General features: G+C 45.7%; 1 protein-coding gene across 1 annotated transcript in view; it reads left to right on the top strand.

Annotated features, from left to right (window-relative positions):
* Positions 1 to 19,802, top strand: part of LOC137536195 (transmembrane protein 176B-like) — a 127,306-nt gene that overhangs the window by 25,801 nt on the left and 81,703 nt on the right. Inside the window, exon 4 of the mRNA XM_068258292.1 lies at positions 9,647 to 9,901. Within this exon, the coding sequence (XP_068114393.1) occupies positions 9,647 to 9,901 (255 nt within the window). The remainder of the gene's footprint in view (positions 1 to 9,646; positions 9,902 to 19,802) is intronic.

Raw genomic sequence — 19,802 nt, 5'->3', positions numbered from 1 at the left:
GGGTTCCTGCTAGCAATAGCTGCGTGCAGATCCTCACCTATTCACACACCAGCTGAACCAACCAAACCTGGGGTAATGCTTGATTTGGTCATATGAAATGCACAAGTTCAGAAACACTTGGGGAATAGTGATTACAATATGGAAACATTTGACCTGACATTTAACAGAATTACATGCAGAAGAGATTTTTCATTTTCAAACAGATTCTTAAAGTAATGTTAATGAACAAAACTTAATGAATAAAATTAAATTTAAAAACATATTTTTTTACAATGTTAATACTGTGGACAAGTTGAATCACTGTGGGATTTTTTCCCCCTCTGAGTGATCTACTGACATTCTCACTACAGAGTGTTCTGGGACAGAAGGCTGTGTGACATTACGGCCTAGGCTGAGCATCACTGAAAGGGAGGGGTTACATGATACTGAAACAAGGACAATTAATGTAAAATTGGGTGTCCTCAATAAAGTCATTACAGATCCTCTTTAACCACTTAAGCCTATCTGGATGAGTAATTTGCTAAAGGCAAACTGGACGAGCGGTATTATTTCCATGTAGGCGGTTGGGGAAGGGAAGCAAGGCTTCCCCGAACCAATTGCAGTGCCTGTAATGAATGGACATGACCCTGATCGGGGCCATGTCCATTCATAATAAAGAACGTGAATGAAGTATAAAAAAAAAAAAAAAAAGAAACACTTACTGGTAAACCAGGGAGTGTTTCTACCACCATCTACTGGCGAAAAGTTAAATTACACACCACAGATTTTTAACCACTTCCCGACCGCCGTATTGACAATTGGCGGCTGGGAAGTGGACCCCGCAAGGACCGCCGTATTGACAAATGGCGGCGGTCCTTGTAGGGGCATGGGCGGAGCGATCGCGTCATCCATGACGCGATCCTCCGCCGCTGCCTGTCTCCGCTCACCCGCCGCAACATCCCGCCGGCCATACGGAAGCGCCGGCGGGATGTTAACCCCGCGATCGCCGCATACAAAGTGTATAATACACTTTGTAATGTTTACAAAGTGTATTATACATGCTGCCTCCTGCCCTGGTGGTCCCAGTGTCCGAGGGACCACCAGGGCAGGCTGCAGCCACCCTAGTCTGCACCAAGCACACTGATTTCCCCCCCCCTTGCCCCAGAACGCCCACAGCACCCAACAGACCCCCCCCCCCTGCCCACCCCCCAGACCCATGTTTACACCCAATCACCCCCCTAATCACCCATCAATCACTCCCTGTCACTATCTGTCAACGCTATTTTTTTTTTTATCCCCCCTGCCCCCTGCTCCCTCCTGATCACCCCCCACCCCTCAGATTCTCCCCAGACCCCCCCCCCCCCAGACCCCCCCCCCCATGTACTGTATGCATCTATCCCCCCTGATCACCTGTCAATCACCTGTCAATCACCTGTCAATCACCTGTCAATCACCCATCAATCACCCCCTGTCACTGCCACCCATCAATCAGCCCCTAACCTGCCCCTTGCGGGCAATCTGATCACCCACCCACACCAATAGATCGCCCGCAGATCCGACATCAGATCACCACCCAAGCGCAGTGTTTACATCTATTCTCTCCTCTAAACATCCACTAATTACCCATCAATCACCCATCAATCACCCTCTATCACCACCTATCACTGTTACCCATCAGATTAGACCCTAATCTGCCCCTTGCGGGCACCCAATCACCCGCCTACACGCTCAGATTGCCCTCAGACCCCCCCCTTATCAATTCGCCAGGGCATTATTTACATCTGTCCTTCCCTGTGTAATAACCCACTGATCACCTGTCAATCACCTGTCAATCACCCATCAATCACCCCCTGTCACTGCCACCCATCAATCACCCCCTGTCACTGCCACCCATCAATCAGCCCCTAACCTGCCCCTTGCGGGCAATCTGATCACCCACCCACACCAATAGATCGCCCGCAGATCCGACATCAGATCACCTCCCAAGTGCAGTGTTTACATCTATTCTCTACCCTAAACACCCACTAATTACCCATCAATCACCCATCAATCACCCCCTGTCACTGTTACCCATCAGATCAGACCCTAATCTGCCCCTTGCGGGCACCCAATCACCCGCCTACACGCTCAGATTGCCCTCAGACCCCCCCCTTATCAATTCGCCAGTGCAATATTTACATCTGTTCTCCCCTGTAATAACCCACTGATTACCTGTCAATCACCTGTCAATCACCTATCAATCACCCATCAATCACCCCCTGTCACTGCCACCCATCAATCACCCACTGTCACAGCCACCCATCAATCAGCCCCTAACCTGCCCCTTGCGGGCAATCTGATCATCCACCCACACCAATAGATCGCCCGCAGATCCGACGTCCGATCACCTCCCAAGTGCAGTGTTTACATCTGTTCTCTACCCTAAACACCCACTAATTACCCATCAATCACCCCCTGTCACTGCTACCTATCAGATTAGACCCCTATCTGCCCCTAGGGCACTCAATCACCCGCCCACACCCTCAGAACGCCCTCAGACCCCAGCCCTGATCACCTCGCCAGTGCATTGCTTGCATCTATTCCCCCTCTAATCACACCTTGAGACACCCATCAATCACCTCCTGTCACCCCCTAGCACACCTACCCATCACATCAGGCCCTAATTTGCCCCGTGTTGGCTCCTGATCACTTGGCCAAACCCTCAGATCCCCCTCAGACCCCCTTCCGATCACCTCCCCAGTGCATTGATTGCATCTATTTTCCCCTCTAACCACCCCCTGAGACACCCATCAATCACCTCCTGTCACACCCCTAGCACTCCTATCCATCAGATCAGGCCCAATACAACCTGTCATCTAAAAGGTCACCCTGCTTATGACCGGTTCCACAAAATTCGCCCCCTCATAGACCACCTGTCATCAAAATTTGCAGATGCTTATACCCCTGAACAGTCATTTTGAGACATTTGATTTCCAGACTACTCACGGTTTTGGGCCCGTAAAATGCCAGGGCGGTATAAGAACCTCACAAGTGACCCCATTTTAGAAAAAAAGACACCCCAAGGTATTCTGTTAGGTGTATGACGAGTTCATAGAAGATTTTATTTTTTGTCAAAAGTTAGCGGAAATTGATTTTTATTGTTTTTTTTTCACAAAGTGTAATTTTTCACTAACTTGTGACAAAAAATAAAATCTTCTATGAACTCGCCATACACATAACGGAATACCTTGGGGTGTCTTCTTTCTAAAATGGGGTCACTTGTGGGGTTCCTATACTGCCCTGGCATTTTAGGGGCCCTAAACCGTGAGGAGTAGTCTAGAAAACAAATGCCTCAAAATGACCTGTGAATAGGACGTTGGGCCCCTTAGCGCACCTAGGCTGCAAAAAAGTGTCACACATGTGGTACCGCCGTACTCAGGAAAAGTAGTATAATGTGTTTTGGGGTGTATTTTTACACATACCCATGCTGGGTGGGAGAAATCTCTCTGTAAATAGACAATTGTGTGTAAAAAAAATCAAACAATTGTCATTTACAGAGATATTTCTCCCACTTAGCATGGGTATGTGTAAAAATACACCCCAAAACACATTATACTACTTCTCCTGAGTACGGTGGTACCACATGTGTGGCACTTTTTTACACCCTAAGTACGCTAAGGGGCCCAAAGTCCAATGAGTACCTTTAGGATTTCACAGGTCATTTTGCGACATTTGGTTTCAAGACTACTCCTCACGGTTTAGGGCCCCTAAAATGCCAGGGCAGTATAGGAACCCCACAAATGACCCCATTCTAGAAAGAAGACACCCAAAGGTATTCCGTTAGGAGTATGGTGAGTTCATAGAAGATTTTATTTTTTGTCACAAGTTAGCGGAAAATGACACTTTGTGAAAAAAAACAATTAAAATCAATTTCCGCTAACTTGTGACAAAAAGATAAAAACTTCTATGAACTCACCATACTCCTAACGGAATACCTTGGGGTGTCTTCTTTCTAAAATGGGGTCATTAGTGGGGTTCCTATACTGCCCTGGCATTTTAGGGGCCCTAAACCGTGAGGAGTAGTCTTGAAACAAAAATGACCTGTGAAATCCTAAAGGTACTCATTGGACTTTGGGCCCCTTAGCGCAGTTAGGGTGCAAAAAAGTGCCACACATGTGGTACCGCCGTACTCGGGAGAAGTAGTATAATGTGTTTTGGGGTGTATTTTTACACATACCCATGCTGGGTGGGAGAAATACCTCTGTAAATGACAATCTTTTGATTTTTTTTACACACAATTGTCCATTTACAGAGAGATTTCTCCCACCCAGCATGGGTATGTGTAAAAATACACCCCAAAACACATTGTACTACTTCTCCCGAGTACGGCGATACCACATGTGTGGCACTTTTTTGCACCCTAACTGCGCTAAGGGGCCCAAAGTCCAATGAGTACCTTTAGGTTTTCACAGGTCATTTTGAGAATTTTCGTTTCAAGACTACTCCTCACGGTTTAGGGCCCCTAAAATGCCAGGACAGTGTAGGAACCCCACAAATGACTCAATTTTAGAAAGAAGACACCCCAAGGTATTCTGTTAGTAGTACGGTGAGTTCATAGAAGATTTTATTTTTTGTCACAAGTTAGCGGAAATTGATTTTTATTGGGTTTTTTCACAAAGTGTCATTTTCCGCTAACTTGTGACAAAAAATAAAATCTTCTATGAACTCACCATACTCTTAACGGAATACCTTGGGATGTCTTGTTTCTAAAATGGGGTCATTTGTGGGGTTCCTATACTGTCCTGGCATTTTAGGGGCCCTAAACCGTGAGGAGTAGTCTTGAAACAAAATTTCTCAAAATGACCTGTGAAATCCTAAAGGTACTCATTGGACTTTGGGCCCCTTAGCGCATTTAGGGTGCAAAAAAGTGCCACACATGTGGTATCGCCGTACTCAGGAGAAGTAGTATAATGTGTTTTGGGGTGTATTTTTACACATACCCATGCTGAGTGGGAGAAATCTCTCTGTAAATGGACAATTGTGTGTAAAAAAAATGAAAAAATTGTCATTCACAGAGATATTTCTCCCACCCAGCATCGGCATGTGTAAAAATACACCCCAAAACACATTATACTACTTCTACTGAGTACGGCAATACCACATGTGTGGCACTTTTTTGCAGCCTAACTGCGCTAAGGGGCCCAAAGTCCAATGAGCACCTTTAGGCTTTACAGGGGTGCTTACAAATTAGCACCCCCCAAAATGCGAGGACAGTAAATACACCCCACAAATGACCCTATTTTGGAAAGTAGACACTTCAAGGTATTCAGAGAGGGGCATGGTGAGTCCGTGGCAGATTTCATTTTTTTTTGTCGCAAGTTAGAAGAAATGGAAACTTTTTTTTTTTTGTCAGAAAGTGTCATTTTCCGCTTACTTGTGACAAAAAATAATATCTTCTATGAACTCACTATGCCTCTCAGTGAATACTTTGGGATGTCTTCTTTCCAAAATGGGGTCATTTGGGGGGTATTTATACTATCCTGGAATTCTAGCACCCCATGAAACATGACAGGGGGTCAGAAAAGTCATAGATGCTTGAAAATGGGAAAATTCACTTTTTGCACCATAGCTTGTAAACGCTATAACTTTTACCCAAACCAATAAATATACACTGAATGGGTTTTTTTTAATCAAAAACATGTTTTTCCACATTTTTCGCGCCGCATGTATACAGAAATTTTACTTTATTTGAAAAATGTCAGCACAGAAAGTAAAAAAAAAATAATTTTTTTGCCAAAATTCATGTCTTTTTTGATGAATATAATAAAAAGTAAAAATCGCAGCAGCAATCAAATAGCACCAAAAGAAAGCTTTATTAGTGACAAGAAAAGGAGCCAAAATTCATTTAGGTGGTAGGTTGTATGAGCGAGCAATAAACCGTGAAAGCTGCAGTGGTCTGAATGGAAAAAAAGTGCCTGGTCCTTAAGGGGGTTAAAGCCCACGGTCCTCAAGTGGTTAATTTAAAAGATTATATCATTAATCCCTTCCAAAGCCCCCACCTCAGTTACCAAGCAAATAGATGGAAAAAAAATAGTAAAAAAAAAGAAAATCCATAAATAGTTGACTTAGGGACTCTTTTTTTTTTTAGTATGTATGTCATGAGGGTATATTACTGAGATTTTAGTACATAAGGGCTTACAATTGATCGGACAAAAAAAAAAAAAAACAGAAAAATATACCTTTATTTCCAAATAATGTATTGACACCATACATTGTACTAGACCCTTAATTTAAATGTTGTGATAGTCGGGACTAATGGACAGATACAATGTGTAGGTTTCATTTATAGTAGCATTGCTTATTTTAAAACTATAGGGGGTGGAATTGGAGAAATAGTGTATTTTTTCTTTTTTTTCTTGTGTATTTGCATAAATGCATAAAATGCATAGAAAATAAAGTAATTACTGGAAACAAGTATCGCCCTCAAAAAGTTTAATTTGTGGCAAAAAAAGAAGATATAGATCATTTCCGTGTGATGAGAAATGATAAAGTTATTGGCGAATGAATGGGAGGAGCACTGACAGGGGAAAATTGCCTCCGTCCTGAAGGTGAAACACCTGAGGGCTGAAGTGGTTAAGGAGTATTGTAGTATATGCATTTTTATGAAAACAAAATCTCTTGAGAATGAAAAAAGTCCACTATAGATAGGTCGATAAACATGTCTTGAGCAGGATTGTAAAAGTGGTGCATTTGGGGCCCTAAAGCATAAGGGAAAAGGATCTGCATTAAAGACATATACTGTATATATTGTAATAGAAACTATAAAACATAAATCAGACTAGCATAAGTGAAAGCTAATAAAGTCTACTACACAGGATTTCCAAAAGATGGGGAAGAGAACTTGGTTGAGGATATTTAATGCATGCTTTTGTTTATGTTTACCAAGGAGATGCCTTTGCTTTATTCTATATATTCTACTATTGGATTACCCAGTGCCCAATAGTAGAATATTTTTTACTTAACAAATATTCTACTAGTGGCTATCCGCCGCACCCAAATTACAGCTGCGCCCTTTTTATCTAAATGTCTATGTACACATGAAGGCATGTCTAACTAAAATTCAGATGTGTAAGGTAAATTGCTAAATGGAAGGGATTGCAAGGGCAAAAAGAACACAAACCCTGTAAGCAGTTAATTGTAGTAAAGATAAACAAAAAAACAGTGCATCACAGGTACACTAAGGGTAAAATTAAAAAAGTACCATATTTTTAGGATTATAAACGCACTTTTTCTACCCCAGAAGTGGGAAGAAGAAGTCCCTGTGAGAGGAGAGGGAGTGGAGGAGGACACAAAGGGGGGACACGGAGGAGGACACAAAGGGGGGGACATGGATGAGGACACCGAAGGGGACAGGAGGAGGACACCAGGGGGGAAAGGAGGAGGACCCAAGGGGGACAGGATGAGGACGCCAGGGGGGAAAGGAAGAGGACACCAGGGGGGCAGGAGGAGGACACAAAGGGGACAGGAGAAGAACACCAAGGGGGACAGGAGGAGGTCACAAGGGGGACAGGAGGAGGACACCAAGGGGGACAGGAGGAGGTCACAAGGGGGACAGGAGGAGGACACCAAGGGGGAAAGGAGGAGGACACAAGGGGGACAGGAGGAGGTCACCAAGGGGACAGGAGGAGGACACCAAGGTGGACAGGAGGAGGATGCAATAATTGGGGGGAGAACATCTACTGGACCATAGACACACCAAGTTTAGTACAATTTTTAATTTTTCCCCTGGTTTTTGTCCTCTAAAACTAGGTGCATCTTCTAGTTCGGAGTGTCTTGTTAAAATATCTAAAAAAAAATCATTGTATACAAACAACCCCCCACAAGTTAAAAAGTCTTAACTAGGACTACACCCATTACATGATGGGATACAGCCCACTAGGTGTAAAGAGAGTAGTGGGTGGCTTGCTGTGATGCCAGGACTAAAAGTACACCTGAACCAGTCAGGCTTTAGTCCGAAACACCTGATCTGCTTGCTTGTTCAGGGTCTATGTTTAAGGCAGAGGATCAAAAAGACAGTCGGGCAATCTGCATTGTTTAAAAGGAAATAAATATGTCAGCCTCCATATTCCATTTTAGTTCAGGTGTACTTAAAGTTGTAATGATGGTAAATGAAAAGTTCACAAAACTCAAACACTGATATATAGTATAGTAATTAATCAAAATAAATACAATAAAGTTCAGTCCATAGCAATGTAAGCTGCAGCAGCAAAGCAGCCTAACCAATTGCCAAGTAAGCAAGCAATTAATAATTGCACAATGTAGCACAATGTCCATCAAGCCTGCAATAAGCAAAAGTCTAAGTAATTGTCAGCAATGTAAAGCGCTATGCCTGGGAATGCAAAGCTGTGTGGAGAGGTAGAAATACATACAGTATATTTCACCCACTCTCAGTGAAGTATTTAGCCTCTCCCCCCTCTGCTCCAGGACACCTATTGCAAGGGCCGGATTTGTACTCTCTACTGCCCATGGCCACTGTCACCAGCTGCCCCCCTTCAGTATAGGTAGCGAGATGGCCCCTCCCCCTTCTCTCCAGTATAGGTAGCCAGATGGCTCCCTTAAATCCCTCCTTTTCCCACCCCCCCTTTTAGTACAGGTAGCCAGCATGCCTTCACCCCGCAGCAGCCATCAGTGCTACACGTTTATCCACTCGTGCAGAATCTTCCTCTTCCTTTCCGTCTCCAATGCTGCCCAAGTCCATAGCCGTCGGCCATAAACTATGCAAACTTGCACAGAGAGCAAGATGGCTGCTGCACAGGCGACTAGCAGCAGAGTACGGAGGTCAGGCGCTCGCCTGATCTCCCTGCATTGCAGCATTAGCAAGCTTGAAAATGCTGCACCAGTTTAGCCTGCTGCTTTGGTGCCCTTGCTCCTGTGGTGCCCTAGGGCATGGCCTAGGTGGCCTTGGCTTAAATCCCGCCTGCCTATTGCTGACTAGAATTTGAGCTGAGCCAGGCAAAAGATCTGAGGCAGTGATCCAACATCTCAAGCCCAGCCAGGGCCGGCCCGCCCATGAGGCGGGGTGAAACTTTTGCCTCAGGCGGCACTTCTGGGGGGGCGGCACCCGCCCGTCCGTGTGTGGGGGGGGCCGCCTGAGCTGGAGGGGATAGCGGGCAGGAAGGGGGTATTGGGCCTACCGGCGGGGAGGGGGGTCGGACCCCCCCCTCCCTCGCCTGGGTCCCCCGTCCTCCGCTCCCCTCCAGCTTTAAAAAGTTCCTTGCTGGCTGCAGCTATATGTAAGAGGCAACGGGCGGGGATTACTCACCTCTTCCTCGTTCCAGGTCAGCGTGCGCTCCACTGACGTCACTTCCTGCTACGCTACGCTGCAGGAAGTGACGTCAGTGGAGCGCACGCTGGCCTGGAACGATTTCTTTGAAAGTTGCCTCAGGCGGCAAAAAGTCTAGGGCCGGGCCTGAGCCCAGCTATAGGTAAACTTGACATCTTCCTGATTTGGAACTGTGTTCCAGTGCCATAAGTGGAAGCAAGCATTGTGAGTGGCCAGTTTTAGCCACTGGAAGGAGTATTGGTTGCCATGTTGGGTGTTCCACCTGCTTGTTTTTGTTTTGTTTTTTTAAATGTAACACAAACCTTTGTGTGTATTCTATTTATATGTATTTATATTTTCTTGTAGGGAACTTTTTCCTTCATTTCACTGATGGTTAGCCTGGCAGTTTCCATTACTGGCATGGTCTTCTCAGTTGATGACATTAATAGCTTTAGGTGGAGCAACAACCTGGTACCAAAGTGTAAGAACGTTCTGGAAAGCATGAAACCCAATTATGACCGATATTACTATGGGTACAGAACAACACAACCCCCCAGATACTATCCTGATTCTACCAACTGGAGCCTTTGGGAGTGTGAAAGAGGATTTGAACAATACAAGGTATGAGGTGTGTGTGTGGCGTACGTACAAAAAGGGCGCCTGGACAAAAAGGGCGCGGGGTGTAAACTCTAAATAATAATTAATCATTAATAGGGTTTATAAAAATAGTGTGCTATATTTCGTTTACAAATAATGTTTAACAAAATTATAAATCATTAAATAATGTTTATGAAATCGGAAATTGTGAAAACGTTAATCTTCCCTGTTTCAAAAGTTAAACTTATAATTACGTTTATAAAAAAAATAATAATATATGTTTAATTGTTATAATTGTATATTATTGTGAATAACCTTCATTTATGGTTTGTTCTTATAATAAAATCTGAAAATATTGTTTATAAGATGATATAAATATAACTACGTTCGTAATAAGTGTTGTAATACATTAGTAATTATTACTAAAATTTTACTAAAACTATCCCTACTCTTAAACAGAACCCTCCCTGTACCTATCCCTAACCCCTAGACTCCCCTGTTGGTGCCTAAACCTAAGACCCCCCTGTTGGTGCCTAAACCTAAGACCCCCCTGTTGGTGCCTAAACCTAAGACCCCCCTGTTGGTGCCTAAACCTAAGACCCCCCTGTTGGTGCCTAAACCTAAGACCCCCCTGTTGGTGCCTAAACCTAAGACCCCCCTATTGGTGCCTAAACCTAAGACCCCCCCTGTTGTTGCCTAAGTACCCCTCCCTGTACCTACCCCTAACCCCTAGACCCCCCTATTGGTGCCTAAACCTAAGACCCCCCTGTTGGTGCCTAAACCTAAGACCCCCTTTATTATGTGGATAATAATGTTTTACTAATTGTGCATGCAAAAAATATTTTGCAATTTACGTTACGTACTGATCGCTTTATTTTGTGAATAATAATGTTTTACAAACAGTAAGGGATAAAACTTTAAATAATGTTTTAATTATTTAAATAAGATAAATATGTTTAGAATTTTCATAAACGTTATTCGGCACGGGTGCATTTTATAAACGTAAATCACCACAAGTTCAGTTATAAATCATTAAACATCTCCGGGCGCCGTTTGTAAACTTTATTTAGCTCCTGGCGCCGTTTGTAAACTTTATTTAGCTCCGGCGCCCTTTTTTCCTACTCGGCGCCCATTAAACGCTATTTATTATGGGAGTGAATGGCGGCGCCCTTTTTGTCCACTAGCGGCCTGCGCCCTTTTTTCCCAGCTCCGTGTGTGTGTGTGTTTGTGTATGCCCTATAGCTGTAAAGAAAAAAAAAACACACATAGATCCAGCAGTGCCGTAGCTAAGGAGCTTTGGCCCCCGATGCAAGTTTTATGTTTGACCATCCAAGCACTCTATACATAACAATTGATGTGGCACACCAAAAGCTGCCAATGGCAACTACAGTGTCAGAGGTGCAAGGAGGGGATGGGGAACTGTTTGTTAATGATTGCTACTATTCAAAGTATCTATAGAAGTGATTATTATAAACACAGAACCAATAGACAGCCAATACTGCAGATGAGAGAGGGCCCTTCGGGGCCTCTGGCCAGTGACGGCTCCAGGAAATTTTTTTAGGGGGTGCTATGCAGGTGCTGGACCAATTTCCGGGGGAGCTGACGACCTGGCAAAAAATGGGTGTGGCTACAACCTGCGTGCCGCGCCGAAAAAATGGGCGTGGTCATGACCGGATGAGGGCGGGGCTAACAGTAATTTAAAGTGAACCCAGGGTGAGAGTGATATGGTGGCTGCCATATTTATTTCCTTTTAAACAGTACTAGTTGCCTGGCAGCCCTGCTGATCTATTTGGCTGTAGTAGTGAACTGAATTACACCAGAAACAAGCCATGCAGCTAATCTTGTCAGTTCTGACAATATTGTCAGAAACCCCTGACCTGCTGCATGCTTGTTCAGGGTCTATGGTTGAAAGAATAAGAGGCAGAGGACCAGCACGGCAGCCAGGCAACTGGTATTGCTTAAAAGGAGATAAATATGGCAGCCTCAATATTATTCTCACCTCGGGTTCCCTTTAAAAGTGCAACGCAAAGACAGAGGGCCCAAGTTTTGGTGACCCTTTTCCCAGAAAATTCACATAATTGTGCAGGTTTTCTCAAGAAAATACACGTAATGTGAGCAGATTTTAACAAAAAACACGTCCAATGACCCCAATATGCACAATCGTTATCAGATATGGCCCCAATATGCACAATCGTTATCAGATATGGCCCCAATATGCACAATCGTGATCAGATATGGCCCCAATATGCACAATCGTTATCAGATATGGCCCCAATATGCACAATCGTTATCAGATATGGCCCCAATATGCACAATCGTTATCAGATATGGCCCCAATATGCACAATCGTTATCAGATATGGCCCCAATATGCACAATCGTTATCAGATATGGCCCCAATATGCACAATCGTTATCAGATATGGCCCCAATATGCACAATCGTTATCAGATATGGCCCCAATATGCACAATCGTTATCAGATATGGCCCCAATATGCACAATCGTTATCAGATATGGCCCCAATATGCACAATCGTTATCAGATATGGCCCCAATATGCACAATCGGTAGCAGATATGGCCCCAATATGCACAATCGGTAGCAGATATGGTCCCAATATGCACAATCGGTAGCAGATATGGTCCCAATATGCACAATCGGTAGCAGATATGGTCCCAATATGCACAATCGGTAGCAGATATGGTCCCAATATGCACAATCGGTGGCAGATATGGTCCCAATATGCACAATCGGTGGCAGATATGGTCCCAATATGCACAATCGGTGGCAGATATGGTCCCAATATGCACAATCGGTAGCAGATATGGCCCCAATATGCACAATCGGTAGCAGATATGACCCCAATATGCACAATCCGTAGCAGAAATGACCCCAATACGCACAATCGGTAGCAGATATGACCCCAATATGCACAATCGGTAGCAGATATGACCCCAATATGCACAATCGGTAGCAGATATGACCCCAATATGCACAATCGGTAGCAGATATGACTCCAATATGCACAATCCGTAGCAGATATGACTCCAATATGCACAATCCGTAGCAGATATGACCCCAATATGCACAATCGGTAGCAGAAATGACCCCAATATGCACAATCGGTAGCAGAAATGACCCCAATATGCACAATCGGTAGCAGAAATGACCCCAATATGCACAATCGGTAGCAGAAATGACCCCAATATGCACAATCGGTAGCAGAAATGACCCCAATATGCACAATCGGTAGCAGAAATGACCCCAATATGCACAATCCGTAGCAGATATGACCCCAATATGCACAATCCGTAGCAGATATGACCCCAATATGCACAATCAGCATCACCTGAAAAAGAAAAGAAAAACCCATTTACTCACCTACAGCCAGAAGACCTTCTTTCCCGACCTCCTGTCCCGAGTCCCGACCTCATTGTGGCGCGCAGCGCCCGCGCGCCCACGATCCTCTTCCTTCCCGACGTCACGACAAGACTTCCTGCCTGCATGCAGAGAGCAGGGCTACGGGAAAATGGCCGCCCGAAGCCATGCACTGCAGACTCGAAGTCTGCAGAACAGGGCTCCGGGCGGCCATCTTACCGTAGCCCTGCCTGCTGCTCCGTGCTGCCGCTGTGTGAACTGACTTGGCGTCTTTTAGACGCCTGAAGTCAGTTCACTCCAGGGGGTGCTTTGGGGGTGCTTGGACAATTCTAGGGGGTGCTCGAGCACCCCCAATCACCCCCCTGGCGCCGCCCCTGCCTCTGGCCCAAGGGCCCCGATGCGGTCGCAACCTCTAGAACCCCTATTGCTATGCCCCTGAGATCCAGGCACATTGCCTCAAGTTAAGACATTTAAATACGTTATAAGGGAGGTGTTAAAGAGGGCGTGACCAACAAAATCAGCGCTAGGAGACTGATGACGGAGCGCCGTCATTCAAGCGGGGATGCGCGAACAATCCCGTGCAATATCTGCCCCCAGGACTTGGCGTTGAGCGGTCCTGGGGCTGCCGCCACGTTTACACCAATTAGCATAGAGCAGTCGGAAAGAAGTTAAGGTGTTGGGGGGGTTGGTCTAATAGCAATCAGTGTGTGATGGCTGGCGTTGGAGGGATGGAGGGGCGCACTTTGGTGTCTCAGCCTTGGGTGCTGGAGGACCTTGTCTCGGCTCTGATGTGTAGCCACAAAACATTGGCTCTGGAGTATCAAAGGGAGGGATGGTTAGTGTTAGAAACTGTTCTAAATCACCTTGCTTCGACACCATCAACTTCTTATAGTTGCGTCTCACAGACTGTGAGATAACTTGACTCTCAACACAGCAAGCAGGAGATAGACTTTCCTCAGGCTTCTTCAATATTTACGTTATTTATTCAGGAAACAGAAATACAGATAGATACCATTCATCATATCCTAACAAGCAAAGCAGATCTTCATGTTGCGTTACAAGCTTCTTGATTAGACTTCCTGCTGAAGTCAATCAGGTGGACGACGTCCTGGTGGTGTGGTCGGGTACTGACCATGAGTTTGACTCATTTATGAGATATTTGAATATCAATGAAATCAATATGGAATTTACTGCAGAGTTAAGCCAGACAGAGGTCACGTTTTTAGATCTAAGACTGGTTGTTCAGGACGACGGGATCCATAGCAAGGGCTATAGAAAACCGACAGCCACAAACGCAATTTTACATGCCAATAGCTTCCACCCGAAACATGTACTTAGGGCAATCCCATATGGACAATATTTAAGATTAAGAAGGAATAACAAGAAAGAGTCAGATTTCGACCGACAGGCAGACGAGATGACAGTAAGGTTCATTAACAGAGGCTACGACTCTGTCCAATTAGAAACAGCTAGACAGCGGGCCAAAGAGCAGGACAGACTTGATCTGTTAAACCCCAAAATAAGAAAGGACTCAGATACAAAAAGGATGACTTTTTCATTTGACTACACTCCTCTGGCGGACAAGGTTAGAAGGACGGTTTTTAGACACTGGGATGTTATCATGAAAGACGCGGACCTGTCGAGAAAAGTGGGAGGCTTGCCGCGAGTAGCTTTCAGGCGGGCACCCACCCTGAGGAACATGCTCACCCGAAGCGAGTTCATTTCCCCCAGGAAAACAAACTGGTTGAATAGAAATATTCCAAAAGGGAACTTCAGGTGTGGGCATTGTGTCCATTGTCCCCACATGCTGCTCCAGAGGAGCACACAGGTGGGGAAGGAGATATTCCAGGCCAAGGCTTTCTTTTCTTGTATCACTGACTATGTCGTTTATGTTATGTTCTGCCCGTGTGGCCGATATTATATAGGCCAAACAACTCGCCCGTTAAAGGTTAGAATAGGAGAACATTTAAGCTCGGTGAAATCCGGAAAAAGTGGGACAAGATTGGTGACACATATGCATGAGGCACATGGGGGAAACGGTAGAGGCCTAAGGTTTGCTGTTTTGGAAAGAGTTGAACCACAGAGACGTGGAGGCGATAGAGAGAAAATGCTACTAAGGAGAGAGACATGGCTGATTTTGCAAACTAATGCAATGGGCCCCCTAGGTTTAAATGATAAGATAGAACTCTCATGCATGTTAGACCCCTGAGATGCCCCTTTAGAAGAACCCTGACCCTTAAGAAAAATCATCCCCTTCTTTTTCCCCCCTCCCCCAGTGTCAATATGTGTGGCTTTTATGGATTGTATCAAATATAGAATTATAGATTGAAATCACTTAAGGGATATTGAGACCCTTTTCCTCTTTTCCTCCCTTTCCATCCACCCCTCCCCTTTTGTCCTGGATGTGATGGCGCTGTCGCGCAATGTTCCCCGCATCCCCGATAAAATGTGGCCAGTAATTTACATAGTGATGTTTAGGCATATTGGGATAATGGGCCTTCCGGGACATTTATAACTGTTTGGTCTCCATCCTTCTCTCACTCCGCTCCGGCTTGTATTGATTTTAGTCACTGTGTGGAATTGTGGTTACACTTTACATTGTGCACTAATTGTATCGGCCGCAAGATGGCGCTTGGTTCATGGGTGTGCATGAACTAAGGGACCAGGAGGTATGTACCGTTTGGACATACCTGGAGGTGGTAACACTTCCGCATATGCGCTGAACAGGGTGGCGTGTCGTATAGGGATACGCCGCAACCGGCAGACTTGAAGTGTAAATTTTTGCTTTTTGGTCTGTCATGCGACCTGTAGGTCGCATCTGTTGTGCGTCACTGGTTCCCGCATGCGCACTGTGAGCCAGGCCCTCTCTGCCAGCCGACCAATCACCTCCGAGGATGGGCGCCGTCGCGCGACCGGAAGGGGCGGGGCTTTTCCCCGTCATATGCCGGTCCCGCTTCGGCTGCCTTTCTTGTGGAACGCAGCGTGACCAAGCGTCCTGGTGGACGCGAAACGGCCGTCGCCGACCCTTCTACAGCCCTGAGCACCCACCTCCAACCCACTCCACATACGCCATGGAATACCAGGTGACAACTATTTGACTTTGTACACTGTACACTGCACAAGCGTTTTTACAATAAACAAGCTGAATGACGGATGGTGCCCAGATCTGCTTCTTGTTCACAATGGATACATGATTGCTTTCTTCTTGCCATATATGTGAGGCACACGTCAGTGGCTGAGTATCAAATAGTGCAAGATATCGTTACAAGCAGGAGTTTTTGGGATATAACTATTCTCAACCCACAGATCCTTCCTGATCATAGCAGGAGTGCCACACTCACTTTCTCTTTTGACAACATTGGCGTCTTTTAGACGCCTGAAGTCAGTTCACTCCAGGGGGTGCTTTGGGGGTGCTTGGACAATTCTAGGGGGTGCTCGAGCACCCCCAAGCACCCCCCTGGCGCCGCCCCTGCCTCTGGCCCAAGGGCCCCGATGCGGTCGCAACCTCTAGAACCCCTATTGCTATGCCCCTGAGATCCAGGCACATTGCCTCAAGTTAAGACATTTAAATACGTTATAAGGGAGGTGTTAAAGAGGGCGTGGCCAACAAAATCAGCGCTAGGAGACTGATGACGGAGCGCCGTCATTCAAGTGGGGATGCGCGAACAATCCCGTGCAATATCTGCCCCCAGGACTTGGCGTTGAGCGGTCCTGGGGCTGCCGCCACGTTTACACCAATTAGCATAGAGCAGTCGGAAAGAAGTTAAGGTGTTGGGGGGGTTGGTCTAATAGCAATCAGTGTGTGATGGCTGGCGTTGGAGGGATGGAGGGGCGCACTTTGGTGTCTCAGCCTTGGGTGCTGGAGGACCTTGTCTCGGCTCTGATGTGTAGCCACAAAACATTGGCTCTGGAGTATCAAAGGGAGGGATGGTTAGTGTTAGAAACTGTTCTAAATCACCTTGCTTCGACACCATCAACTTCTTATAGTTGCGTCTCACAGACTGTGAGATAACTTGACTCTCAACACAGCAAGCAGGAGATAGACTTTCCTCAGGCTTCTTCAATATTTATGTTATTTATTCAGGAAACAGAAATACAGATAGATACCGTTCATCATATCCTAACAAGCAAAGCAGATCTTCATGTTGCGTTACAAGCTTCTTGATTAGACTTCCTGCTGAAGTCAATCAGGTACCTTCTTTCTAACCTATGTTACACTAGACTACCTATGTACAGCATACATCATATCAGATTACAGAAAGGAATGAACATACTTAGAGGTCCCAGTCAGCCTTGCGAGCTAGTGCGAAAGTAAGAAGCAGAGTGAGCTCCCATAGCTCACTCAGGCTTTAATACCGACTAGGAAAGAGTTAAATATGACATCATCTTCGCCATCCCCTAGATCAGACTATTGGTGGACCCACTCGTGGTGTCATCCTACACACCTACTCGATTAATATTCAATGAGGCATTTGACATACATACAGGAATGTGGATATTTACAAAACATGGCTGATGTTTATTGTTCTAGTGCCGGTACATGCCCAGGTCAGGGAGACCTGTGGCCTTGTCCATAGAACAGCTTCTTGGTATGTTCTAGTTCTGCTGACAGAACTGCAGATTTTCTCTCTAAGAGAAAATCCCCTTAAAGGGCAGGTCTGCTCCTCAAGCCTTTTTGACTAACTCAGTCCAAATAACTGAGGCCTACTTAAATTATAACAGTTAGAACAGTTAGATCGCCACCGCTCCACGCAGATTAGTCGCTACCCGCCACGTTAGAGGGGGCCCCCCAGACCCCATGCGCAGCCTGGCCAATCACCACCAGGCTGCGCTAAGGGGTGGATCGGGACTCCCCCAGACGCCATGACATCGATGACGTCATCCTGATCGTCGCCATGGTGACGGGGGAAGCCAAACTGGAAATCCCGTTCTGATCGCTGGAGGTGATCATAAGTAGTAGGTGGATGCCGCTGCACAGCGGCTATCATGTACAGGGGGTTGCAAAAGTATTCGTCCCCCTTGAAGTTTTCCACATTTTGTCATATTACTGCCACAAACATGAATCAATTTTATTGGAATTCCACATGAAAGACCAACACAAAGTGGTGTACATATGAGAAGTGGAACGAAAATCACACATGATTACAAACATTTTTTTACAAATAAATAACTGCAAAGTGGTGTGTGCATAATTATTCGGGCCCCTTTGATCTGAGTGCAGTCAGTTGCCTATAGACATTGCCTGTTGAGTGCTAATGACTAAATAGAGTGCACCTGTGTGTAATCTAATGTCAGTACAAATACAGCTGCTCTGTGAGGGCCTCAGAGGTTGTCTGAGGCCCAGTGCACACCAAAACCGCTAGCAGATCGTCAAAACGCTAGCAGTTTTGGGAGCAGAGAGCCGATATTTGCTGGGTGCACACCGAGCGGATTTTGTATGTGATCCGCCGGCTGCATCCGCATCAGCATCCGCGTGGCTAATGTATCTCTATGGGCTGGTGCACACCGGCGGTTTGAGGTTTTAAGCAAACCGCAAACGTGCAGCAAGAGGCATGTTTGCGGCTTGCTAAAAACCTCAAACCGCCGGTGTGCACCAGCCCATAGAGATACATTAGCCACGCGGATTTTCAAGCGGATGCGGCTGGCGGATCCTCCTAGTGTGCACTGGGCCTAAGAGAATATTGGGAGCAAAACACTGTGAAGTCCAAAGAACACACAAGACAGGTCAGGGATCAAGTTATTGAGAAATTTAAAGCAGGCTTAGGCTACAAAAAGATTTCCAAAGCCTTAACCATCCCACGGAGCACTGTTCAAGCGATCATTCAGAAATGGAAGGAGTATGGCACAACTGTAAACCTACCAAGACAAGGCCGTCCACCTAAACTCACAGGCCGAACAAGGAGAGCGCTGATCAGAAATGTAGTCAAGAGGCCCATGGTGACTCTGGACGAGCTGCAGAGATCTACAGCTCAGGTGGGAGACTCTGTCCATAGGACAACTATTAGTCATGCACTGTACAAAGTTGGCCTTTATGGAAGAGTGGCAAGAAGAAAGGCATTGTTAACAGAAAGCATAAGAAGTCCCGTTTGCAGTTTGCCACAAGCCATGTGGGGGACACAGCAACCATGTGGAAGAAGGTGCTCTGGTCAGATGAGACCAAAATGGAAATTTTTGGCCAAAATGCAAAATGCTATATTTGGTGGTATACTAACACTGCACATCACTCTGAACACACGATCCCCACTGTCAAATATGGTGGTGGCAGCATCATGCTCGGGGGGTTCATCTCTTCAGCAGGGACAGGGAAGCTGGTCAGAGTTGATGGGAAGATGGATGGAGCCAAATACAGGGCAAACTTGGAAGAAAACCTCTTGGAGACTGCAAAAGACTTGAGACTGGGGAGAAGGTTCACCTTCCAGCAGGACAATGACCCTAAACATAAAGCCAGGGCAACAATGGAATGGTTTAAAACAAAACATATCTATGTGTTAGAATGGCCCAGTCAAAGTCCAGATCTAAATCCAATCGAGAATATGTGGCAAGATCTG

Source organism: Hyperolius riggenbachi, chromosome 10 (assembly GCF_040937935.1).
Source record: "Hyperolius riggenbachi isolate aHypRig1 chromosome 10, aHypRig1.pri, whole genome shotgun sequence".
NCBI classification, from domain to species: domain Eukaryota; kingdom Metazoa; phylum Chordata; class Amphibia; order Anura; family Hyperoliidae; genus Hyperolius; species Hyperolius riggenbachi.
Note: the sequence above shows the minus strand (reverse complement) of the source record. Positions and strands in the feature narration are given on the sequence as shown.